The sequence below is a fragment of the Diceros bicornis genome, chromosome 20 (genome assembly GCF_020826845.1).
Source record: "Diceros bicornis minor isolate mBicDic1 chromosome 20, mDicBic1.mat.cur, whole genome shotgun sequence".
Taxonomy (NCBI): Eukaryota; Metazoa; Chordata; class Mammalia; order Perissodactyla; family Rhinocerotidae; genus Diceros; species Diceros bicornis.
In genome coordinates, this window is record NC_080759.1 from 20191843 (window position 1) to 20219720 (window position 27878).

General features: G+C 35.4%; 1 protein-coding gene across 8 annotated transcripts in view; it reads left to right on the plus strand.

Annotated features, from left to right (window-relative positions):
- The window catches only part of SLC38A9 (solute carrier family 38 member 9), a 100401-nt gene that overhangs the window by 62968 nt on the left and 9555 nt on the right, over positions 1–27878 (plus strand). For all 8 annotated transcript variants that reach the window (XM_058564073.1, XM_058564072.1, XM_058564074.1 and 5 more), the window contains 3 exons: positions 126–233; positions 16157–16263; positions 26503–26616. In XM_058564073.1, the coding sequence (XP_058420056.1) occupies positions 126–233; positions 16157–16263; positions 26503–26616 (329 nt within the window). The remainder of the gene's footprint in view (positions 1–125; positions 234–16156; positions 16264–26502; positions 26617–27878) is intronic.

Genomic DNA, 27878 nt, shown 5'->3' on the forward strand with positions numbered 1-27878 from the left:
TCAATGAGGGTAATAATTTTCCAAACTTTGCTGAGAATGTAGAAACAAAGCTTGATTTTAAAATAGTCTGTAAAACACACAAAGATGATAAATGATTAAAAAAATTTCTGAATTTTTTCTTACAGGCACAGTGTCCGTTCTCTATTTGATTTTCCTTGTCACCTTTAAGGCTATTCACTTGGGATTTCATTTGGAATTTCATTGGTTTATGCCAACAGAATTTTTTGTACCAGGTGAGCTATTGTAGCCAAATAAAGAATTAATAAATTACAATAATGTGATCTTTAAGTTAGCTGTTGTTAACTATTGCTATTCTAGAACAAGAACAATGGTATTTTTTTATTATGAGCATTTTTATTAATGTTATTAGACTAAAAACAAGAGTACAATTGAAATTACTCTGGTTTTCTTGTAGTTAGGGGTAACCAGGGCCCTTTGTCGTTTATACTTGGGTGTTGAAGTTCGTTGAAGTTACATTGCAAATGAGAAATCAAGAACTCATTCTCTAGACTTTTCTGAGAAAACATACCCCTAAAATTTCAGAGACTGAGAACATGGTCAGAGATTAATATATGTGGATTATACTGCTCATTAACATCATTGTTCCCCTTATGGTTTTTTTTTTTAATATTGCTGTTTTTCAGGCTAATTAAGATGTAATTATTAAGTGTTCCCTCTTTTGTTTTCTCATGGTTATAACTTGGCAGTTTCTCAAATTTCACCCAAATTTAGAGTATTTTGGTCATGATAAAAGCACAGTGAAGCAATGAATGGGTAATACTAAATGAGGAGACAGATTAGAAAATAGAAGAGACTATTATACTAGTATCTTGAAAACTGGAAGCTGGAAAACTGATAGGAGAAAGTAGTACAAAATTCTGTTGTTGGTTTAGAAAAACTACTTTCTTTCCATTCTTCCGCTGTTGATTCAGGTGGTCTAGAATTTCAAGTCTCTATTCAGTATCTGGTGTTACTCTCTGAAGTCTGCAGTTGTAGTTGTCTACTACTTTTTTTGTTTCTTTTGTTACAATTTTCCTGGGTTTTCCAGGTATACTGAGTTGGTGGTCCTTGGGAGTTGTTGTTTATGTTACCATGGTTACTTGTTTTCAGATTGTGACTGCATTAGCTTTGATTTTTTATTTCCATTAGAAACCCACAAAGACTAAAAAGTCTGCGTAAATTCAGGGTAAAGGAAGTGCTGGGGCTGGGCCGGCCCCGTGGCTTGGTGGTTAAGTGCGCGCGCTCCGATGCTGGTGGCCCCGGTTCGGATCCCGGGCGCGCACCGAGGCACCACTTCTCCGTCCATCCTGAGGCCGAGTCCCACATACAGCAACTAGAAGGATGTGCAGCTATGACATACAACTATCTACTGGGGCTTTGGGGGGGAAAAATAAATAAATAAAATCTTTAAAAAAAAAAAAAAAAGGAAGTACTGGGGCTTGAAAGGCATCCTTCTCTCTGATAGTATTTAAAATTGGACATTGATGAAAATGGCAACTTTAAGCTAGTTTAAGCTATTGATTGATAAAAATAGTCTAGAATATTATTTTCTAAAATTAGATCCATACTGATCTATATTAAGTGTCTTCGTGATATGTTTCTGCTAATGATAAGACATTAGAGATAAATATGAGGGAAAGGCAGAGTATAAATAGTTATTTAGAAGATGGAAAAGAGGACGTATTTAAATAGATATTAAGCCGTTTGTTTCACTTTACTTCATTTCTAGATGATATGAAGGGAGAATCATGAGGATTAAAAGAGGCTTGTGTTAATATTTATGGTACTGAAATTAATTACTTTCTTGTGATTGAAGAACATCTCAAGAATAAAAATATGTCACAAAATCTTTTTTAGTAAAGGCTAATTAAGAATCAGAGAGGGGGCCAGCCTGTGGCATAGCGGTTAAGTGTGCGCGCTCCGCTGCTGGCAGCCCAGGTTCAGATTCCAGGCATGCACCGATGCACTGCTTGTCAGGCCATGCTATGGCGGGGTCCCATATAAAGTGGAGGAAGATAGGCACAGATGTTAGCCGAGGGCCAGTCTTCCTCAGCAAAAAGAGGAGGATTGGCATGGATGTTAGCTCAGAGCTGATCTTCATCACAAAAAAAAATAAATAAAAAATAAAAAAAGAATCAGAGAACTTTGGAGGGTATGAATCTTTACTATCCTGGTAAAGAATTCACATAAACTTGTAGTTCTGATTGAATCCTTTTTTATGTACTCTGGGGATGAAGAATAGGTGTATACAAAAGGTCTGGAATCAGAATAGTATCAGGCTTTTTAACAACTCTGAAAGCTAGAAGACAATAGAAGTGTCATCAAGTGTCTCAAAATAAGTTATTTTAACCTAAAATTCTAAATCCCACCATACTCTCGTTCAAGTCTTAGAGAACAATAAAGATATTTTCCAAAAGTAAAGTCTCACAAAATTTTACTTTCCATGCAGTCTTTCTCAGGAAAAAACTGCAAAATGTTCTCCACCAAAAAGAAATAGTAAATCAAGAAATTCCCAGAGTGATGGTGAAGGGAAATCCTAGAAAACAGCTGTGCAACAGGCCTAGTGAGCCACCAGCCCAGATTATAGCAGGTAGACAGATGGCCCCAGGAGGCAGTTTTTTCCAGGAAGAAAATAAAGGAAGAAAATAAAATGGAAAATATTATTTAATGTATTGTATGCTAGAGTAGAGTTTTATCATTGTTTTGGAGAGTTGGGAAAGAATTAGTGTTAACTAGAAAATGAGGCAACCAAAAAGGAAAAAGGCAATTATTACCTTTAGAAAAACAAATAAACAAAAGTATTTTTATATAAGAAAGAAAATGTAATAATACATTCCATGGCTTGACAATGAATAATACATAATCACAAAAATTAAAACACTGAGGGCCAGCACCGGTGGCCTAATGGTTAAGTTTGGCATGCTCCACTTCAGTGGCCCAGGTTCGGTTCGTGGCCACAGACCTACACCACTTGTCTGTCAGTGGCCATGTTGTGGTGGCGGCTCACATACAAAAAGAGGAATATTGGCAGCGGATGTTAGCTCAGGGCGAATCTTCCTCAGCATAGAAAAAAAAACATTGAATATTGATTTTGCAAAATCAAAATTATAATTATATTGGGGGCATAGGAAATGGGAAAGTGTGAGTGGTTGTAGTGATATAAATTAAAGGCTTCTGGTAGAAAACCAATGGATTATGTCTAAAACTTAAAAGAAAAGGAATATAAGCATATTACTTGAAAATAAGCTAGATTATAAATTTAAAATAAATATGCTGAATAGTTAGAAGAGTTAAAATTAGTTGCCTCTGGGAACCAGGATTCAGGATGGGACGTATGAAGCAAGAGAATGCTGGTTTTCCGTAGAAACCTTGTAATACTATTAACCTTTAACAATTAGTACACATTTAAGACTATAATTAAGATTACATTTTTTAAATGAAAACTGTTAAATGCTTTGAAACTGACTTCAAAGAGACTTCAGACACTGATTATCAAGGATTATCGGGTGATTTGCCATTTGACAGCAGCATTGTGTTTGTCTGTAACCAGAAAAAATAATTTTCTAACCACATATGCTTTAAATAATTTTGTTATTCTCTTTCCATTAGGAGCAGACTGCATTTTACCATTCACTCATTATACTTAATAATGCTTCCAAATATAATGGAATTTCTCTCATTTTTTACCAGTGTGCCCCACTGTTTTTTTGTTTTTGCTTTTGAACTTTTTATTAACATATAGCATACAAATACAAAAGTGCACAACTCATAAGTGTACAGCTTGATTAATTTTCACAAACTGAACACACCAGATACCCAGCACCCAGATCAAAAACAGAAATTACTAGCATCTCAGAAGTCCCTCTTATTCTCCCTACCAGTCGTTATCTCCCTGCAAAGATAACCACTGTTCTAACGCCAAAGGTTAGTTTTGCCTGTTTTTTTAATGTAATATAAATGAGATATACAAGTATGTATTCTTTGGTGTATGGCTTCTTCTGATCAACATTATATTGTGATATTTATCCATATTGTTGTGTGTATTTGTAGTTCATTCATTCTCATTGATATTTCATTGTATAACTGTACCACAATTTGTTTATCTTTTACTGTTAAGGGACATTTGAGTAGTCTCCAGTTTTTGACTATTATGTTTATGGCATCAATCTTCATTCTCATACATATCTTTTGGTGAACATGTGGCTGCTTTCTCTTAAGTATAAACCTAGGAGTGGAATTGCTAGGTCAAAGGGTATGCATATATTCTGCTTTGATAGATATTGCCAAACAGCTCTCCAAAATGTTTGTACCAATTTACATTCCCACCAGCAGTGTTGGAGTGTTCTAGTTGCTCCACCTCTTCTCTAACGCTTGTATTCTCTGTCTTTTTCATCTCACCTTTCTGGTGGGTATGTAGTGGTATTGTGGTTTTAATTTGCATTTTCCAATGGCTAATGAAGTTAGCACCGTTTTTATGTTTATTGGCAATTTGGATTTCCTCTTTTGTCCAGTGCCTCTTCAAGTCTTTAGCCCATTTTTCTACTTTTTTCTTATTGATTTATAGGAGTTCTTCATACATTCTAGTTATGCGTCCTTTGTCAGGTTAACGTACTGCAATTATCTTCTCCTCCTCTGCTTACTTCCTTTCTTAATATGCCTTCTCAAAGGAAAAAAGTGGGCAGTTTGAAAATGATCAGAAGTTTGGGGCTTCTTTAAAACTGCTTCATGAAGGAATTGGTCTTCTTTAATTAACTATACACTGATCATGGTGTAAATGACTGGGTTCTTTAAAAAGGCAATCTTCCATACAAAAACTTGTACAAGAATGTTTGTAGCAGCATTATTCATAATAGCCAAAAAAATGGAAACAACCTAAATGTCCATCACTAATGAAAGGATAAATGTCATATGTCCATACGATGGAATATTATTTGGAAATAGAAAGGAATGAAGTACTGTGGTGATGGTTGCACAGCTCGGTGAATATACTAAAAACTATTTAACTGTACATATTAAATCAATGAAATGCATGTGAATTATATCTCAGTAAAGCTGTTAAAAAGAATCAAGTTTTCAAGAAATTTACTCAAAAAGAGTTTTGTTGGTTAATTGGAAAAAGCTGGACATTAATTTGACAAGTTAGAAACAACAGTGGTATCACCTGCCTTAGTTAGAAAAGAATCAACTAACAAGTTGCTTCAGGAGGCATCTTAGGGGTAATAGAGGTTGATTGCTCTGAGAGACAGGAAAGATGAGCTAAATTGAAGAGAATTTATGGAAAACTAATAGATCTTAGCAAAAAGCAAAATCATTCTGAAGAACAGTTTAAAGTAGGATTTTGACCACTTCCATGGCCAAGAGTCCTTCATTCTGAAAATAAATGAATGCCTCTGATTTATTGTCAAAAAAGACGTGGCCCACTGCCCTCCAGGAACTTACAGTTCACCGGTAAGACCAATTTGTGAATTAATGATCATAGTTACAAAGATATACACCTGAGACATGGTAGTATAGAGGAATTGCATGTAAGTAAAAATTAGGAATCAGAGAAGGGTTCTAAATAGAGAATGTTTTAAGGGCCAAAAGGAGTTCATTAAATGAAGAATTGGAGGAAGGGGTGTATGCCAGGTCAAGAGAATAATAAGTTTAAACAACAGATAAGGCCTGAGATAACATGACCCATTTAGGAGATTACAGGAATTTGTATGGCTGGAATGAAAGAATACTTGTTGGGGGGAAGTGATAGGAGATAAGGATAAAGAGGCAAAGGCCAGATCATGAAGAGCCTTCTATTTTAAGCTAAAAATAACTCTGGCTGGCTATGAGACTCTCCTTCCCCCTTATTTGGGTTTAGCTGAACTAGGAGATAGGCTTCTATGTCTCCAGGACGTCAGTATGGTAAAGGAAGAATAGTCCTATAATTCCTGCCTAAAAATAGGATTCATAATGGAGCTGCTACAGTCAAATACAAAAAAAAAAAAAAGATAAGTTGGGATCACAGGTGCTGTAGCCTCATTTATTCACTCTCTCTGAATCAACAGAATATGTAGAAAAGCAATAAGAGTAAAAGCACTATCAGAACCTTGGGATGTAGCTAAATCACGGCTGAGATGATAATTCAAAGCTGGGTGATGAGTGATCGAGTGCCCGCATCCCATTTCACTGCTGCTTTCTTAGACCACTTCCAGTACCAACTGTGTCAGTGTCTCCAGTAAGCAGACACCAAAATGGAGTTAGAAGTACAAGTAATTTATTGGGGGAGCACCTCTGAAAGATAGAAGGGAGAGTGAGCAGGAGTAGATGGCTACATCCGACCACAGTGTAGCTCAGATTTGTGAAAGGAGAGAAGGAGAAGAGGAGGATTGGGTAGGAATAGACTCAGAAAGTCTCAGCCAAGCCAGTGTGGAGTTCTGGCCAAGATTGTCTGCAGAGGAGTCCAGGGTTGGGTGAAAGTAGTCAGGCTTGCTCAGTCATTAGGCCAGGAGCTGCCCAGGGAGAGTGTGATGGCTGCTTGAACAGGTCAGCAGATCCCAAAGGTGCTGCAGCTGGAGGCTATCAGCTAACCTGCACTCCTTGCATCAGGTTGTCACTTGAAATGAGACCTGAATAGTACACTTACATGGCTGCCACAGTAAAGTTTTATAATATTTTAATGTAAATTTGGCGTGTTATGGCCCAGGAATAACTTTAACAATATTTATGTCTATTTTGTTATTGTGAATGGTATCCTTTAATTTGTCTTTATATCTTTTAACCAGTTATTACATGTATATAAGATGTTGATTTCTTATATATGTTTTTTTCTTTCTAGCTACCTTTCTTCGAATTCTTTTTTTCCCAGCTTTATTGAGATATAATTGACATATATCTTAGCTATTGTGAATAACGCTGCAATGAACATGGGAGTGCAGATATCCCTTTGAGATCCTGTTTTCCTTTCCTTTGAACGTATACCCAGAAGTGGGATTGCTGGATCATATGGTAGTTCTATTTTAAATTTTTTGGGGAACCTCCATACTGTTTTCCATACTGGCCGCACCAATTTACATTCCCACCATCTATGCACAAGGGTTCCATTTTCTCCACATCCTCACCAACACTCGTCTCTTATCTTTTTGATGATAGCCATTCTAACATGTGTGAGGTGATATCTCATTGTGGTTTTGATTTGCATTCCCTTGATGATTAGTGATGTTGAGCAACTTTACATGTACCTGTTGGTTATTTGTGTGTCTTCTTTGGAAAAATGTCTATTTAGTTCCTCTGCCTGTTTTTTAATCAGATTGTTTATTTTTTTGCTATTGGATGTATGAGTTATTTGTATATTTTGGATATTAACCCCTTATCAGATATATGATTTGCAAACATTTTCACCCAGTCTGTAGGTTGCCTTTTCATTTCATTAATGGTTTCCTTTGCTGTGCAGAAGTCTTTTAGTATGATGTAGTCCCGCCTGGTTATTTTTGCTTTTGTTGCCTTTGCTTTTGTTGCCAAATCAAAAAAATCACTGCCAAGAGCAATGTTAAAGAGTTTATCCCCTATATTTTCTACTAGGAGTTTTATGGTTTCAAGTCTTACATTCAAGTCTTTAATGTTTTGAGTTAATTTTTGTATATGGTGTAAGATGGGGCCTAGTCTTATTTTTTCCTCATGTGGCTGTCCAGCTTTCCCAGCACCATTTATTGAAGAGACTGTCTTTTTCCCCATTGTATATTCTTAGCCCCTTTGTCATAAATTAATTGACCACATAGATGTGGGTTTATTTCTGGGCACTCTATTCTATTCCATTGATCTATGTATCTGGTTTTTGCCAGTACCATACTGTTTTGATTACTATACGCTTGTAATATAGTTTGAAATCAGGAAGCATGATGCCTCCAGCTTTGTTCTTCTTTCTCAAGGTTGCTTTGGCTATTTGGAGTCTTTGTGGTTCAATACACATTGTAGGATTGTTTGTTCTATTTCTGTGAAAAATACTACATTTTCAAATGAAAATTGGAATTTTGATGGGGATTCATTGAATCTGTAGATTGCTTTGGGTAGTATGGACATTTTAGCAATATTAATTCTTCCAATCCATGAGCCTAGAATATCTTTCCATTTATTTCTGTCTTCTATTTCTTTCATTATTGTCTTTAGTTTTCCATTTACAGATCTTTCACCTCCTTAGTTAAATTTATTCCTAAGTATTTTATTCTTTTTGATGCTATTGTGAATGGGATGTTTTCTTAATTTCTCTTTCTATTGGTTCATTGTTAGCGTATAGAAATGCAACAGATTTTTGTATATTGATTTTGCATCCTGCAACTTTACTGAATTTGTTTATTTGTTCAACAGTTTTTTTGTGGAGTCTTTAGTGTTTTCTATATAATATCATGTCATCTGCAAATAGAGGCAGTTTTACTTCTTCCTTTCTAATTTGGATGCCTTTTATTTCTTTTTCTTGCCTAATTGCTCTGGCTAGGACTTCCAGTACTATATTGAATAAAAGTGGTGAGAGTGGGCATCCTTGTCTTTTCCTGATCTTAGAGGAAAAGCTTTCAGTCATATTTTCAAGTATGACTTTAGCTGTGGGCATCTCATATGTGGCCTTTATTATGTTGATGTACATTCCCTCCTTACGCAGTTTGTTGAGAGTTTTTATTCTAAATGAATGTTGAAATTTGTAAAATGCTTTTTCTGCCTCTATTGAGATGATCTTATGATTTTTATCCTTCATTTTGTTAATGTGGTGTATCACATTGATTGATTTGTGGATATTGAACCATCCTCACATCCCTGAAATAAATTCCACTTGATCATGGTCTGTGATTCTTTTAATGTATTGTTGAATTCAGTTTGCTAATATTTTGTTGAGGATTTTTACATCTATGTTCATCAGGGATATTGGCCTGTAATTTTCTTTTCTTGTAGTGGTCTTGTCTGGATTTGGTATCAAGATAATGCTGGCCTCAGGAAATGAGTTTGGAAGTATTCTCTCCTCTTCTGTTTTTCAGAGAATTTGAGAAAGATAAATATTAATTCTTCTTTAAATGTTTGGTAGAATTCACCCCTGAAGCTATCTGGTCCTTCCTGGACTTTTCTTTATTGGGAGATTTTTGATTACTGTTTCAATCTCCTTGCTAGTAATTGGTCTGTTTAGATTTTCTATTTCTTCATGATTCAGTCTTAGTTGGTTATATGTTTCTAGGAATTCATCCTTTTCATCTAGGTTGTCCAATTTGTTGGTGTATAATTGTTCACAGTAGTCTCATGATCCTTTGTATTTCTGTGGTATCAGTTGTGATGTCTCCTCTTTCATTTATAATTTTGAGTCTTTTCTCTTTTTTTCTTGATTAATCTAGCTAAAGGTTTGTCTATTTTGTTTTCATTTATCTTTTCAAAAAACAGCTTAGTTCATTGATCTCTTCTATTGTCTTTTTAGTCTCTCTTCATTTATTTCCACTCTAATCTTTGTTATTTCCTTCCTTCCACTACTTTAGGCTTAATTTGTTCTTCTTTTTCTAGTTGGGTTGTTTATTCGAGATCATTCTTATTTCTTAATGGAGGCATTTATTGCTATAAACTTTCCTCTTATAACTTTTTGCTGCATCCCTTATCTTTTAGTATGTTGTGTTGCCATTTTCATTTGTCTCAAGTTGTTTATTGAATTCTCTTATTTCTTCTTTAACTCATTGGTTGTTCAGTAGCATGTTGTTTAATCTCCTCCACATATTTGTGAATTTTCCAGTTTTCATAGTTTCATACCGTTGTGGTTGGAAAAGATGCTTCATGTGATTTCAGTCTTCTTAAATTTGTTAAGTATTTGTTTTATGGCCTAACATATGGTCTATGCTGGAGAATGTTCCATGTATGCTTGAGAAAAATGTGTATTCTGCTGCTGTTGGATGGAATGTTCTGTAAATGTCTTAAGTCCATCTGATCTAACATGTCATATAAGTCTAATGTTTCCTTATTGATTTTCTGTCTGGATGATCTATCCATTGTTGAAAGTGGGGTATTGAAGTTCTCTACTATTATTGTATTGGTTTCTATTTCTCCCTTCAGATCTGTTAATATTTTCTTTATATATTAAGGTGCTCCTGTGTTGGGAGCATAAATACTTACAAATGTTATATCCTCTTGATTAATTAAGCCCTTTATCATTATATAATGACCTTCCTTGTCTCTTGTTACAGCCTTTGGCTTAAAGTCTATTTTGTCTGATATAAGTATAGCCCTGCTTTCTTTTCATTTTCATTTGCATGGATTATCTTTTCTCGCCCCTTCACTTTCAGTCTATGTATGTCTTTAAAGCTGAAGTGAGTCTCTTGTAGGCAGCATCTAGTTGGGTCTTGTTTTTTTAATCCATTCAGCCACTTTGTGTCTTTTGATTGGGGAATTTAGTCAATTAACATTTAAAGTAATTATTGATAGGTATGGACTAAGTATTGCCATTTTGTTAATTGATTTTTGGCTGTTTTGTAATTCCTTTCTTCCTTGCTTCCTCTCTTACTCTCTTCCTTTGTGATTTGATGACTTCGAATTCTTACTAAAGAGATATTTAGTTGTTTCTCTGCAAAGAATATCTGCAAATAATAAAGTCATGTGTAAATAATAATTTTATCATCTTCCTAAAAATAGTGCCTCTATTATAATTATATATGTATGATGCTGACTGTTGATCTGAAATCATCAATCTTTTTCTTGTTAGGAAAGTATCTTCTATTCCCAATTTATTGAGTTTAAAAAAAAAAATGGGAGTTGCCTCCACCTTTTATTTCATTGCTGAAATGTAAAAAATTTAAAAGACTGTAGACAGAAAAGGGGAGAATTTTCCTAAGAAAAATACACTGTGAATTGCTTCCACAGATAAAAATTCAGATGAAAGCTAACAGACAGACAAAAAACTTGATAGGAAACAAAAGTATATAATTTTTTTGATCTTACCTCCTGAATTCTTTTAGAGCTAGTGCTTGATTCTTAGGTGTTCTCACTTCCCTTCCTAAAATATTATGGCAAAAACTCGTGGACTCTCTTCTCTCATTTCTACTTTTTACACTAAGGAATCCCTGAGATAGGTTGTTCTCCACTTTGCCACCTACTTTGCCTGGATCCAGCACTGTTTTCAAGTAAATTATGCTCTTATTCTACATAAAAACAATTTTTTCATTTTTGTATTAACAGACTTCAAAGAGAGAAATTGGCAGCGCTTTTAAAATATGTTACTTTATTATTATTATTTCAAAGTAATTTTGTGTTTATTGTAGAAAATTTAGAGAATATGGGTAAGTAGTTAATTTAAAATAAATCCCGTTAGCCAGAGATAACCACTATTTACACTTTTGTTGATATCCCTCATCTTTTTTCTTTGCATACACACATATACACACACACACTTTTTTTTATTGATGTTTTAATGGTTTTTAACATTGTGAAATTTTGGGTTGTACATTTTTATTTGTCCATCACCATATATATGACTCCCTTCACCCCTTGTGCCCACCCCCCACGCCCACTGCCCCTGGTAACCACAGTAGTTTTCTCTGTCCATGTGTTGGTTTATATTCCACATATGAGTGAGATCATACAGTGTTTGTCTTTCTCTTTCTGGCTTATTTCACTTAACATAATACGCTCCAGGCCCATCCATGTTGTTGCAAATGGGACGATTTTGTCTTTTTTTTTTTTTTTTATGGCTGAGTAGTATTCCATTGTATATATATACCACATTTTCTTAATCCAGTCGTCAGTCGAGGGACACTTAGGTTGCTTCCACTTCTTGGCTATGGTGAATAATGCTGCAATGAACATAGGGGTGCGTAAGCCTCTTTGGATTGTTGATTTCAGGTTCGTTGGATAGATTCCCAGTAGTGGGATGGCTGGGTCACAGGGCATCTCTATTTTTAATTCTTGGAGGAATCTCCATACCATTTTCCATAGAGGCTGCACCAGTTTGCATTCCCACCAGCTGTGTATGAGGGTTCCTGTTTCTCCACATCCTCTCCAACACTTGTTTTTGTCTTGGTGATTATAGCCATTCTAACAGGCGTGAGGTGATATCTTAGTGTTGTTTTGATTTGCATTTCCCTGATGATTAGTGATGTTGAACATCTTTTCATGTGCCTATTGGCCATCTGTATATCTTCTTTGGAGAAGTGTCTGTTATTTCCTCTGCCCATTTTTTTTTTTTTTTTTTTTTTTTTTTTTTTTTTGTGAGGAGATCAGCCCTGAGCTAACATCCGCCAATCCTCCTCTTTTTTTGCTGAGGAAGACGGCCCTGGGCTAACATCTGTGCCTATCTTCCTCCACTTTATATGGGACGCCGCCACAGCATGGCTTACCAAGCAGTGCGTCGGTGCGCGCCCGGGATCCGAACCAGCGAACCCCGGGCCGCCGCAGCGGAGCGCGCGCACTTAACCGCTTGCGCCACCGGGCCGGCCCCTCCTCTGCCCATTTTTTGATCAGGTTGTTTGTTTTTTTGTTGTTCAGTTGTGTGAGTTCTTGATATATTATGGAGATTAACCCCTTGTCAGATGTATGTTTTGCAAATATTCTCTCCCAGCTGGTGGGTTGTCTGTTCATCTTGATTCTGGTTTCGTTTGTCTTATAGAAGCTCTTTAATCTGATAAAGTCCCACTTATTTTTTCTTTAGTTTCCCTAGTCTGGGTAGGCATGTCATCTGAAAAGATTCCCTTACGACCAATGTCAAATAGTGTGTTGCCTATATTTTCTTCTATGAGCTTTATAGTTTCAGGTCTCACCTTCAGGTCTTTGATCCATTTTGAGTTAATTTTTGTGAATGGCGATAGCAGATGGTCCACTTTCCTTCTTTTGCACGTGGCTGTCCAGTTTTCCCAACACCATTTATTGAAGAGACTTTCCTTCCTCCATTGTATGTTCTTAGCACCTTTGTCGAAAATTAGCTGTCCGTATATGTGTGGTTTTATTTCTGGGCTTTCAATTCTGTTCCATTGATCTGTGTGTCTGTTTTTGTACCAGTACCATGCTGTTTTGATTACTATTGCTTTGTAGTATGTTTTGAAGTCAGGGATTGTGATGCCTCCTGCTTTGTTCTTTTTTCTTAGGATCGCTTTAGCTATTCGGGGTCTTTTGTTGCCCCCGAAACTTTAGTATAAATTTAGTATAATTTAGTATAAATTTTAGTATAAATTTTAGTATTCTTTTTTCTATTTCTGTGAAGAATGTCATTGGGATTCTGATTGGAATTGCATTGAATCTGTAGATTGCTTTAGGTAATATAGACATTTTAACTATGTTTATTCTTCCAATCCACATGCATGGGATATCTTTCCACTTCTTTATGTCATCATGGATTTCTTTCAATAATGTCTTGTAGTTTCATTGTATAGGTCCTTCACCTCCTTGGTAAGATTTATTCCTAGGTATTTTATTCTTTTTGATGCAATTGTAAATGGTATTATCTTTTTGAGCTCTCTTTCTGTTAGTTCATTATTAGCATACAGAAATGCAACTGATTTTTGTAGATTGATTTTGTACCCTGCAACTTTACTGTAGTTGTTGATTATTTCTAATAGTTTTCCAACAGATTCTTTAGCATTTTCTATATATAAAATCATGTCATCTGCAAATAGTGAGAGTTTCACTTCTTCGTTACCTATTTGGATTCCTTTTATTCCTTTTTCTTGCCTAATTTCTCTGGCCAAAACCTCCAATACTATGTTGAACAGGAGTGGTGAGAGTTGGCAGCCGTGCCTCGTTCCTGTTCTCAGAGGAATGGCTTTCAGTCTTTCCCCATTGAGTATGATGTTGGCTGTGGGTTTGTCATAAATAGCCTTTATTATGTTGAGGTACTTTCCTTCTATTACCATTTTGTTGAGAGTTTTTATCATAAATGGATGTTGTATCTTGTCAAATGCCTTCTCTGCGTCTATTGAGATGACCATGTGGTTTTTATTCTTTGTTTTGTTGATGTGATGTATCACGTTGATTGATTTGCGGATGTTGAACCATCCCTGTGTCCCTGGTATAAATCCCACTTGATCATGGTGTACGATCTTTTCAATGTATTGCTGTATTCGGTTTGCCAATATTTTGTTGAGGATTTTTGCATCTGTGTTCATCAGCGATATTGGCCTGTAATTTTCTTTCTTTGTATTGTCTTTGTCTCGCTTTGGTATCAGGGTGATGTTGGCCTCGTAGAATGATTTAGGAAGTGTTCCATCTTCCTCTATTTTTTGGAACAGTTTGAGAAGGATGGGTATTAAATCTTCTTTGAATGTTTGATAAAATTCACCAGAGAAGCCATCTGGTCCTGGACTTTTATTTTTTGGGAGGTTTTTGATTACTATTTCAATCTCTTTACTTGTGATTGGTCTATTCAGATTCTCCATTTCTTCTTGGTTCAGTTTTGGGAGGTTGTATGAGTCTAAGAATTTATCCATTTCTTCTAGATTGTCCAGTTTGTTGGCATATAATTTCTCATAGTATTCTCTTATAATCCTCTTTATTTCCATGGTATCCATTGTAATTTCTCTTCTTTCATTTCTAATTTTATTTACTTGAGCCTTTTCTCTTTTTTTCTTAGTAAGCCTGGCTAAGGGTTTGTCGATTTTGTTTATCTTCTCAAAGAACCAACTCTTTGTTTCATTAATCCTTTCTACTGTTTTTTTTGGTCTTAATTTCATTTATTTCTGCTCTGATTTTTATTATTTCTCTCCTGCTGACTTTGGACTTTGTTTGTTCTTCTTTTTCTAGTTCTGTTAGGTGTAATTTAAGGTTGCCTATTTGGGCTTTTTCTTGTTTGTTAAGGTGGGCTTGTATCGCTATGAGTTTCCCTCTCAGGACCGCTTTTGCTGCATCCCATATGGTTTGGTAAGGCATATTTTCATTTTCATTTGTTTCCAGATAGTTTTTGATTTCTCCTTTAATTTCATCAATGATCTATTGGTTGTTCAGTAGCATGTTGTTTAATCTCCACATTTTTGTCACTTTCCCAGTTTTTTTTTTCATGGTTCATTTCCAGTTTCATAGCATTATGGTCTGAAAAGATGCTTGTTATGATTTCAATCTTCTTAAATTTATTGAGGCTTGCTTTGTTTCCCAACATATGATCTATCCTTGAGACTGTTCCATGCGCGCTTGAGAAGAATGTGTAGTCAGCTGTTTTTGGATGGAGTGCTCTGTATATGTCTACTAGGTCCATCTCGTCCAGTTTTTCATTTAAGTCTACTATTTCTTTATTGACTTTTTGTCGGGATGATCTATCCATTGATGTAAGTGGGGTATTAAGATCCCCTGCTATTATTGTGTTGTTGTTAATGTCTCCTTTTAGGTTTGTTAATAGTTGCTTTATGTACATTGGTGCTCCTATGTTGGGTGCATATATATTTATAAGTGATATGTCTTCTTGGTGGAGTGTCCCTTTTATCATTATATATTTCCCTTCTTTGTCTTTCTTAACCTGTTTTATCTTGAAGTCTACTTTGTCTGATGTGAGTATGGCAACACCTGCTTTCTTTTGTTTGCCATTAGCTTGGAGTATTGTCTTCCATCCTTTCACTCTGAGCCTGTGCTTGTCTTTAGTGCTGAGATGTACACACACACACTTTTCAAAATAAAAGTAAAGTCATACTATACATGCTATTTGAATCATGAACATTGGCCATAGCATAAAATCTTTCTCTAGAACATAATTCTTACATACTGTTTATCACTGAGCAACTGTATCATAGTTTAACCATTCCCCTCTATGTAGACATTCATTTCCAGTATTTTTAAGCAATGCTTTTTAGATTAACCATTCAAGAATGTTAAATGACCAAGTGTCCCATCCCTGATTTCTCAGGTGTTTTTCTGGCAAATTCAAGTATTGCAAGAGGAAGAACTTTAGAGTCAGACAGGCTCTGAATTTGAATCCTGCCTTGTCACATACTGGTGCTGTGACCTCAAGCAGAAACAACTGATATAAAGTACCCTTACAAAATAGCATTTCTTGATTCCTTTTCTTTCCCTTTTCAAGTACTTTGTTCAAATATAATGCTAGCCTTGAGGAACTTTGTAAAGACATTTTAATATTCTTATTCCCTGGAAAAAACAGAGACAAATGATTTTTACTAATCAACTTTTGGCTACTAATATTCATTTTCTAGTCATCAATTTTAATGTGTTTTTTTCCCCTCTCTTTTTCTCCTAGAGATAAGATTTCAGTTTCCACAGCTGACTGGAGTGCTTACCCTTGCTTTCTTTATTCATAATTGTATTATCACACTCCTAAAGAACAACAAGAACCAAGAAAACAATGTGAGTAATTAACTGAGGAATTGACTTTTGTTACTGGATCTTAATTTTCAAATTGGAACCATACAGCAGTGGTTAGCAAACTTTTTCTGTAAAAGTTCAGATGGTAAATATTTTAGGCCTTGCAGGCCATGTGGTCTTTGTTATAACTGCCCAACTCTGCTGTGGCATGAAAGTAGTCATAGACAATATATAAACAAATGAGTGGTGGCTGTATTTCAAGAAAACTTTATTTACAAAAATAGACAGTGGGCCAGATTTCACCCATGGGCCATAGTTTGCCAACGCCTGCTGTAAAGCTATCACTAAAAAAATAAAGAGGTATAGCCAATAGCCAATAGTGGTGATGAAAATCTTTAAAAAAGAACCAAGTGACCTAAAAAAAGACAGGAAAACGGAAACAAAGAATAGATGGGACAAATAGAAAACAAATAGCAAGATAATAGATTTAAACCTGATCATATGATAATTGCATTAAATATAAATGGTCTAAACACTGCAATTAAAAGATAGAGGTTATCAGACTGATTAAAAAAACAAAACCTAACTATATGCTGTCTACATGAAACTTACATTAAATATAAAGATATATCATGCAGACAATGAACATAAGAAGGGTAGAGTAGCTGTTTTAATATCAGACAAAATAGACTTCAGAACAAGGAGTATTGCCAAAGATAAAGAGGAACATTACCTAATGATCTTTAGGGATCAGTTCACCAAGAAGATCATCATCATCATCATCATCATCCTATATGTGTATGCACCTAATGACAGAGCTTCCAAATAAATGAAGCAGCAACTGTCAAAACTGACAAGAGAAGTTGACAAATCCACAATTATAATTGGAGATTTCATCACCCTCCCTTAATAATTGATAGAATAAATAGAGCATAAGTAAGGATATAGAAAACATGAAAAACACCATCAACTTACTTGACCTAATTGGCATTTATAAAAGTCTTCTCTCAAACAACAGCAAAATGTGCATTCTTTTCAAATGCACATGGAATATTTACCAACATGTACCATATACTGGGTCATTGAACAAGTCTCGATAAATTTAAAAGGATTGAAATCATACCAAGTATGTTTTTTGAGCACAATGAAGTGAAGTTAGAAATCAGTAACAGAAATTAATTTGGGAAATTGACAAATATGTGGAAATTAAACAACATACTCCTAAATAAACAATAGGTCAAAGAGGAAATTACAAGAAAAATTAGAAAATACTTTGAGGTTACCGACAATGAAGACACAACTTACCAAAACTTATGGGATGCAACTAAAGCAGTGCTTAGGGAGAAATTTATAGCTGTAAATGCCTACATTAAAAAAGAAGAAAGATCTCAATAACCTAACCTTCTACCTTAAGACACTGGAAAAAGAAGAGCAAACTAAACTCAAAGCAAGTAAAAGTGTTAACCAGTTACTTGTGGCCTTGTCTGCAGATTTTGAATTCAATTTGATAGCTTCTAACCATGTAAACAAAAATCATGATGAAGGTTTAATTGTGGTTTATACAGTTGTTACCAAAATACAAAGGAAGGAAGAATTCACTGTGCCTGGGGCTTCTGAGAAGGCTTCAAGTAATGTTTTGCAGAGTCATTATGAAGGCAAAAATCTTTCTAAGTAGAAGGAAGTTAGCTCTCAAATTAGGGCAAGAATATAAATCAGGCTCTTCCATTTTTATCTTTACTGTTACCTGGTAACACATCTGGCCTATTACCTGTGAATGGAGCTGGAATTGAGTAATCTGGATTTTCCAAACTTCCTAACTTGGTGACCTTCAAATTTTATTTTCTTCATATAAAAATAGCACTATTTGATACCTACCTCTCAGGGTTTTAATCATAATTAAATATTATAAAATAGGAAAAGCATTTAACATGCTGTGGTGTACAGAGGGGGCTAGAAATTTTTAGTTTCTCTACCTCTCTTACCCTTTCTCTACTGACATTTACAGACCTTGGTTCTTTCTATTAACAGGAGAGACTGTCTTCTTCAGATTCTTTCTATTGCCTTTCAACTTGTTTTGCAATGAGAACATATTAACTGTCCTCTAAGACTTCTTCCTATGATGTTAATAAGTTAGATTGCCAGAAAAATACATAACTGAACCACATCAATTCTTCCTTTCTCTCTTCTCTCATCACTGCACTAGATTTCAATGTTAAAAGTGGCTTTTCACCAAGGGTTTATGGTATACAAGAAAGCCATGTGTAGAACATTGCTTTATTGTTTTATAAGAACCATAAGTGGGATATTCTTTGTTAAATTGCTCACCATCATTTATACAAAGACTGTGGAGAGAAATTTTTCTGTTTTCAAGTCTAGGAAAAAGTTTCTCTTAATGAACCCATTCTTCTTATTTGACGATAAGGGCCATACAACTCTTCTTGTTTCTGTTTTTGCCATAATTTTTCAAAAACTTAAGGATTAAGTTCCCTTATCATTCGCTGTACCTTTTCTTAGGCAAAATATATTTTTAGAGTTTTTATCTTCCCTCCCACATCAGATTTGGTTTTTATCTTGGAAATGTTTAGTCTTATTGTACTTATACTTTGGTCAATAAGCAGTTTTAAATCTTTTGAAGGAATAGGAAGAAAATCTTACTTATCCTAAGTAAACATTTGGAACTTTGAAAATTGAAGATATACTTCATACCCTTTACTTCTAAATCCGTTCCTCCTCCTTCACAAATTCTCTGACTCATTGCCACTTGAACTAAGCTGCCTACCCCAAGTTTTAGGAAGTTTAGAGAGATATATGGAAAATATCTCTTTCGTCTTCACAAGAAATAGTGCTTATATCACTAATAGGGATACCTTGGTGCCCGCTAAGTCACCTGTCTATCCTAATCAACTGTTCTCTTATGCTAACTTAGACCATGTACCCCAGAAACCAATTTTGTGAAGTAGGATTCTCATGTATTGTATCATTCTATCCATACGGCTGTGCTTCTCAAACTTTGCCACCAAATTTTCCTTAATGACAAAGGAGAACACCTTATATACCTAGGAATCTGGGGATGAAGAGCACAATTTCAGTGAAGTCTCATGTTTTGTCTTAAACACTCATGCATATTTTATAGTGCTCATAATTAGTTTGTCTTAACTAGAAAGCAGTTTTAAAATAATGAGTTAAATTACAGGCAGACCTCACTTTGCGCAGCTCCTATATGCATGAATTTCAGTTACTATGGTTTAGTTAAATTGCCTTAGTCTCCTCTAACAACATGCTTCAAATTTCAGTTACCACAGGATTTGAACGATGAGTACTTGCATAAAGTAATGGCTACTAGCCCTTCAGTTCACGAATCAGTACATAAATAACAGATGCACGTCATGATTAGTTACAAATCACATCACTTCTTTCAAAGTTTGTCAGTGATTGGTCACTACACATCTGTTATTCACTTTACACACAGACTGCAAAGCAGATAGTTGAGTTGCCTCCTTTGTCGCCTGGTGGTAAATTCATGTGATATTTTGCAAAAACAGAGACTCGAAGAGGGAATTGGCAAACAAAGGTGAAAGTGCGACAATAGAACAAAAAGTGATAATGCTGGAAATGAAATTTGAATCAAATGGTGTTGTAGAAGAAATATCTGATTGTGGAAATGTTGACACTGCTACCAATCAAGAGTATCTAGATACACACCCAGAGGAATTTAGGGAAGGTTGAACTTATCACCATGAATGAGGAAAGTGGTTGTGATGAAAAGAATGAAGGTGTCTCAGAGGAAGTGACACTGTCAAAAAACTTCACATTGGAGGCGGGCCAGTGGTGTAGTGGTTAAGTTTGCATGCTCCACTTCGGTGGCCCAGGGTTCACGGGTTCGGATCCCAGGCACAGACCTACATACTACTCATCAAGCCATGCTGTGGCAGCATCCCACATATAAAATAGAGGAAGATTGGCACAGATGTTAGCTCAGGGACAATCTTCCTCAAGCAAAAAAAGGAGGATGGGCAACAGATATTAGCTCAGGGCCAATCTTCCTCACAAAAAAAAAAAAAACACACACACACAAAAAACTTCACATTGAAAGGATTCTCAGAGAAACCTCACAACATTGAAAACACATAGGATGAAATGTTGGAAGCTGATGGAAACTTAGAAGAAAGGAATATGACAGTTAACCAAGGCGTGGAAAAGATGCTTGCTCTATATTGTAATTATACCATGAGAAGGAGGAAGCATAGTTCAAACTACTTAGGGTAAGTTTGTACAAAGAAATAACACTAATTCTCAATGTTTCTTATGTTTTAAATTAGTATACTAAATAAATATTAGTTTTACTATTTTTTTCATTTCCTTATACATTTGTAGCTGGCAGTGAAAGAGTTTTTAATGTTTTGACAAAAATTGTTAAAGGTCGTAGAACAACCATAATTTTTCCCATTGATTTTTATGATTGTGTTACACAGTCATTTCTTAACAATTGATAGTCAGTTTATTAAAATAGTTGATACAATTATCTGCAGTGGTAACTTCAACCACTCAGTTCTGATGGAAATAATGTGCTTAATCTCTGAAGGACTGTGCTAGTCAGTGAGTTGCTTGTAGATCCTCATCTGGAATGACTTTGGAAGATCTAGAGTCTTAGAAGCTTCACCACAAGGAGTTTTTCTCACAGTGACTCTCAGAGTCTTGGAAGGCATTCGAACTGGTCCTTTCACTTTGAGATTCTTTTCCTTTGTGCCTCTGATCAAGTCAGCACGCACCTTCTCCAGGGATTTTATGTTGGTGGCTGATTGGAGTAATTCTCATTCGGTGAACCAGCACTTCTGATTTTACGGGTGTCTTTCCAGTGTCTGTAAGCCATGGCTGTGGTGCAGCTTCCTGACCGACTTGTTCTGGGTGAGAGCGAACAGCAGTGAGGCAGAAGCGGGAGCAGGTGGACCCCAGCTGCACTGCAGCTGCAGGGCGTCTTCCTCAAAGAGGCGTCCGGGCATTTTTACAGTCTCATACTGCCATAAAAAGAGAGGACTGTCTTTTTGCTCCCTAAAATTCTTAAGTGGAATTGCTTTTCTGGAAATTCACACCAGTTTATGTGAAAGTGTGCTTTCCCCAGCATGAGAAGCTCAGAACTGTATAGAGAGGTGGATGTTTCAGTTCAGAGTCCCCCAAGGATAGTAGGAAGTCTCTGCCTTTCTTACCAGAACACTCGGTGGGCCTTGAAATCTGTATTTCGTATATAAACACCATAGAATGAGTTCTGGTTTCTACTGAGTTTTAGGACTAGCACTTTATAGAACTAGTATGTGAGGTTTAGCTAATAAAATTTTGACTCACTTGTGGAAAATATTTTAAAAACAAAGGCTTAAAAGTAAAAGTTTAAATGGATGATGTTTTCTTACTGTCCTAATTGAGTTAGGGTATGAAGTATGGTCTAGCTTTGAAAAAATCAGTTGTACTTCATGTTAACTTCTTAAAGTATCAATAATTACAAATGATAAAGCCAACATTTATGAAGCACTATGTGTCAGCAAAATTCTACACACTTTAAATACATGTAAATATCCTTTTGATTGTACTGAAATTGGCTTATATATTTGCATAAATTAAGCTAAATGGTTCCTATATTCTGAGAAAAACTGTCATTTAATTTATTTAATAATTATACTTTTCTGAGAAAAACTGTCATTTAATTTATTTAATAATTATACTTTTCAGCAGGTTTCAGTAATTTGACTCATAGAAGACTTGTTAATATCATGATATAATATTTTCTTGATATTTAAGTCAGAAAATGTGAAGCTTGTCAGCTACTCAAATTTTTTTTTATTGAAGTGTAATTGACATGCAATATTATGTTAGTTTCAGGTGTACAACATAGTGATTTGATATTTTTATACATTATAAATTGATCACCATAATATGTCTAGTTACTATCTGTCACCATACAAAGTTATTACATTATTGACAATATTCCCTATGCTATACATTACATGCCCATGACTTATTTATTTTATGACTGGAAGTTTGTGCCTCTAATCCCCTTCACCTGTTTCGCCCATCGCTCCACCTCTGTCCCCTCTGGCAGTCATCAGTTTGTTCTCTGTATCTAGGAGTCTGTTTCTGTTTTGCTTTGTTTGTTCATTTGTTTTATTTTTTAGATTCCACATATAAGTGAAATAATACAGTATTTGTCTTTCTCTAACTTATTTCAGTTAACATAATAGGTCCATCCATGTTTTCACAAATAGCAAGATTCCATTCTTTTTTTATGGCTGAATAATGTTCCACTATGTGTGTGTGTTTGTGTGTGTGTGTGTGTGTATGTGTGTGTATACACCACATCTTTATCCATTCATCTATTGGTGGACACTTAGATTGCTTCCATATCTTGGCTGTTGTAAATCGTGCTGCAGTGAACATAAAGGTGCCTCTATCTTTTCAAATTAGTGTTTTCATCTCAGGGGCTCTGAATTCTTAGTGTTGATGTTGGGTTAGTCCTTCAGAGCTCAGTAAGCAAAAGTTTGAAAGTAGAAAAGAAGACAAAAGAATAGAAAAGGCGTTGTTCTCTTCTATATAAACCATAGTTGGACTTGGATCTAAAGACATTTGTGAAGGAGAACAGTGAGGCTCCTAAACAGGTGTAGTGATCAAATTTTCTAGGTCTTCCAAGTTCGACCTAACTTCATGGGTTTTTTTCTTTTTTTCACTAAACATAATTTTTTATATGTATAAGTAAATGAGATATAATTTCTGTTCCTTAGTAAGGCATACTTTACCAAAAAGAAGAAAAAGTTAAAGAGTTGAAGATTATCAAAATTATTCCTCATCATCAAAATACGTAGTCTCTATAACCATCCTGGATGTGTGGACTAACCTCTTGGTACTTCCTCATCATATTTGAATTAGAACCTATACAGTGCTTTTTTTATTTTGTTTTGCCTGTCTTTATTTGGTTTTGTAGCCTGCTTAGTTCTCTAAAAATGGTTTGAGATGCCTTATATCTTAATTTGTTATTTACTTTTTGCTTCTTCATATGAATCTGTGTAGTTTACTTAACTATACGTCAGCAGAAGTTTTTCTGTAAATGTTTGGGGTGGGTCTGTGTGGTCGGTTTCTGTCATTTTTGTTAGTAAATGCTCCACTGGATAGTATTTTCACTATGAACAGTACATGGAACAAATTATAAACCATATTTGAGAAACGGAATGTGCTTCCAGACCCGCTTGTGCCCCATCATAAACCCAGTCCTCATTCTGAGTTGGCATTCTTCCTGTCGTTAGTCCTCTAATCAGCCCTGCCAACCATTGCTTATTCATGAGGCAGAGAGGTTACCTTATTAATAGATAGGATTCCTGACATATTACCAGTTCCTATTGTCTCTTGTGCCTCTTTTTCTTTATTTATCTTTTTATTATTGTGTGTGTGTGTGTGTGTGAGGAAGATCAGCCCTGAGCTAACATCCGTTGCCAATCCTCCTCTTTTTGCTGAGGAAGATTGGCCCTGGTTGTGCCTCTTTTTAAATATATTTTTTACTTTGAGCTTCATTTCTAAAAGCTACCTTTTTTCCATCCTTTTCCATTTAATGGACTTTTAAGAAGCTATATCTCTAGGCCTAGTACAGTGATGGCTTGTATTCAAGCCAGAGAATAGCAAAACCCACATGTGTGCATGCTATTCATAGGTGGCATGTTTCCCAGGATCGTGCTAAACCTCAGCTGCTTTTATATTAAAACATCATTTCTGCTCATTAGAGTATTTTCAGATGAAAACAGACATGCAACTCTTGACCTAGCTCTATTGAATGTACATTTGGACTACTGTAAAATAGAACTTTTCTGATTTTAGTATTTCTCTTGCATCTATATGTGTGCTCTATTGTATTGTTACTCCTAATTTGCTACCTCTCTTTCATTGTTTTCTTTATTGTTGTTTATTAACTGTGACACAGATGCATTACAGATTGGTCATTTATCCATTTCTCCAACTGTAGCTAAGGGCATGCAATTTGGAGCCAGAAAGTCTTTGGTTTGAATATTGACTTCACAAGCTATTCACTTTCTAACTATGAACAAGTGATGTAACCTTGCTGCACTGATTTACTCATCTATAAAATGAGGAAAGTGATTGTACCTACAGTAAATGAGATAATACATGTAATGTGCTTAGCACAGAGCCTGGCACCTAGAAGCCTTAATAATTGTAGCCAACATGGTTGTTGTTTTTTATCTACATTTACTGAGTTCCTACTGTGTGCCAGATGTTGTCCTGGGTGTTGAGTATAAAAAGATGAGAAAGACACTGTCCCTGTCCTCAGGGATCTCATAGTCTAGTGGTATAGACTAACTTAGATATAGAAAAATTAAAATACTACCATGATGCAAGAACTATTAATGTTGGCTACTTTTTAGGTGTTGAGGGACTTTTTCTTTCCACCTAAGATCCTTCATATCATAAACATAGATTACTTTTATAATAAAAATTAATGGCAACTTCAATACAGTGTATCTGATGCAGTATTTCAGATGTGTACACAGTGCTATAAGAACAGGGAAGCAGAAGGGGAAAATTATCTTATTGGGAAGCCCTTGCATCTTAGCCTTTTTATCTTCATCAGTTTTTCCCCAAAGTTTGCTAAGGTACGCATACTTCAGGAAGCTTGACTAAAATAATGTGGTGATCAGGTGGTATATAGGCTAAAGACTGTCCATGAAATGGTAGCTGTTCCTCTTTATATACAGCTCTCTCTGACACAGCTGTTTTGGCCTCCCAAGATTTTGCATTTTACAAGGCTCCCTCTGTTCTTGAGTGGCATTGAGTAGGTTGAGGGTAGAATGACTTTCAAACATCATAGTGGGAGACTACTACCCTTTGATATTAAAATAAGAGTTGCCTGGTTCATTTCTGTTCATCCTACACAAAACCATGAGGCAACCCCAGGGATGACTGAAGTCTAGTCTGAGATGGGCCCTAGAGTTTCATGAACTAACGAGGAGAGACTTTGAAACCCCCTCGAGGTTTGGTCAGCCTCTCCTTCCTCAACTCTGAACAATTAGAGGCTCTTTGAGAAGGCTGGACGCAATCTGCATTATCCGGATTCCTGTAGCTCCATAGGCCTATCCACTGTCTTATTTAGGGTATGGAATCCCTGGTTTGTTTTCAGGCTGATAGTCAACTTAGACCTGACCTTAGAAATTTCTCATAGCTTGTTGCTTGCTTTTTAAGTGAATTTATCGACATTCAAGTTTATAACTCTCTGCTATTGCTCTAGCCCATTTAAGGAGGAAAGTTGTCAAAAAATCAGAAATGTTCCCTAATACCAAATGTCCAGTTTTCTTTTTGTGTTAGCAAACTAAAGTAAAATTGTATATAATTTTTTTCTTATCTGTTTTCTTAGCTTTCAAAGTAATTTGTGTTTAAATGAAAGATGAATAGGCTTATTGCCATAATTCAGTTGTGCTGAATTGTTTGGCCGTAACTTTAGTGGTGATGGAGACCAGATTTTTGAGCTGTGGGATCTGTTCTATTTGGATCTGACAGCTGGCTGCATCAAATATCTTGGAGCTTTTTACTTTGCATGGGGATGGGAAGTTGGCAGGGTGGGAACAGCAGTGGAAGAAAGCAATCCACTTTATTTAATGTTCTGCATTTGTTTACTGATTCCAATAATAACATTGTGCAGCTGTTTGAACAGCTGCCTTTTGATTTCCTTTTGTTTACTGTTTAGGTTTGGTAAGCTTGTCTTTAATACCTGCTTACTGTCTGCTCTTTAACTAGCTTTCCTTCTTTATTAAATATATTTTAATAAGTACCAGTCTCTTTTGGTCTAGGCATGCTTTGATGATTTAAAAAGTTAATTTACTAAAAGAAAAATTTTTTTAATTCTGTAGGTCATACTGAAGGTGCTTATTCTTGCTTTCTTGTTGTCTCTTAGCTTTATTATTTTAGTTAAATATTTTATAATTTGGTAAATAAATTACCTTCAAAATTAAGTCAGAATTTCAATCATGTTAAACCAACATTTATGTTAACTTACTAAGTCTGCCAACAGGTATCCTAGTCTACATACTCCAGAATATTTTTTTTTTAAATTGTCAGACTAATTGTAAAATATGTAAATTTTGTTTTAACTACTTTTTGTGAACAGATTGGATACCTAGAAGATACATCCACAAAAACACACACAGCAAAAGTCAGTCTTCTTATTTAGCCTGTTCAGGCACACTGACTTACTGCAAATTTATTCAGTATTGTGGAACTTCTATTCTCTCTTTACAGGTGAGGGACTTGTCCATTGCTTATATGCTGGTGACATTAACTTATCTCTATATTGGAATCCTCGTTTTTGCTTCATTTCCTTCACCACCATTATCCAAAGATTGTATAGAGCAGGTAAGGCATTATGTATCCTCTCTGTGTGACTGTTTACACCTTCATATCTGCAGTAAAGCATTGTGTATCCTCTCTGTGTGACTGTTTACACCTTTATATCTGTGGAACAGGCAAGGTGATACTAGTAGCAAGATATAATACCAGACAGGCCTGGGTTTGGATACCATCTCTACTATCTACTCTACATCGGGGAATATAGGCACCTTCCCCATCCTTTTTGAACTTCAGTTTCCTCTTCCATTAAATAACATAAAACATACGCCATAGATTTTTTGATGGACTCTTGAGAAAATATACTGCATGCTGGCTCCTTGTGGTGCCAAATAAATGATTCCTGTTATGTGCATAGTATTTCCCTTTGTGTAGAAAACTGTTACTAGTGATAGTCATGAATATAAAACCTCCCACTAAGAATATATTCAAATTTCTTATTTTCTAAAGCCCAGATCTGGAAATCTCCTAGAAAAAAAATGTCCTGGTGTCTTAGTTCATCAGTCCCTGATGATAGGTGTGGCACCCATTTTGGTACTGCGTGGCAGGCAATAAAACAAAGACAGACTACTCTGGCTGTTAGGGGGAGAGAGAGAGAGAATGGAAGAAATTCTTTTACAAAAAGGTTGCCATAAGTAATATTTTATTTGATTTGACCCACCATAAACTTAGGAATAGTATAGTCTCTAGTTAAATGTGCCTGAAGAATTTCTGACAAAAAATAGCATTTCATGTGTGACTTTCTCCCTAGTCAGAAGAAATTCCTCTAATAGAGTGATGGAATATACCATGTGATTTATTATGGATGAATTATAAAGATTCTTTCAGCATAATAGTGTTAATAATGTTCTCATCTTTATAAGAGAAAAAGGTTTGATTTACTGCTGTTATGATAGCTCGAAATGTTCTTCTCTTGATTTCCTTGATTCCAGAAGTTCTTTGGCAGCCAAATGTTTGCTGAAAATTCCCCTATGTGAACAATCCCATATAAAGCCCACACCCTTGGGAATAGGAATATCTGTGGTATTTGTATTTGAAAGAGAAGAAAAAAACAATTCTGAGTAATTAACTTTTTTTAAGATGCCAAACTAAAATGGAGAAAAGAATTGTGAAAGGAAAAAGAAGAAAATCCTTTTCTATTTAGTGATAGACCGTAAATAATAATAATACAAGGTGATAGACATATTCTCACCTTATTCTGTAATCTTTACTTTGAAAGTGCTACAAATGCTTCAGAGGAGGAAAAGCAAGAGAACTAGTGAGGATGAAAA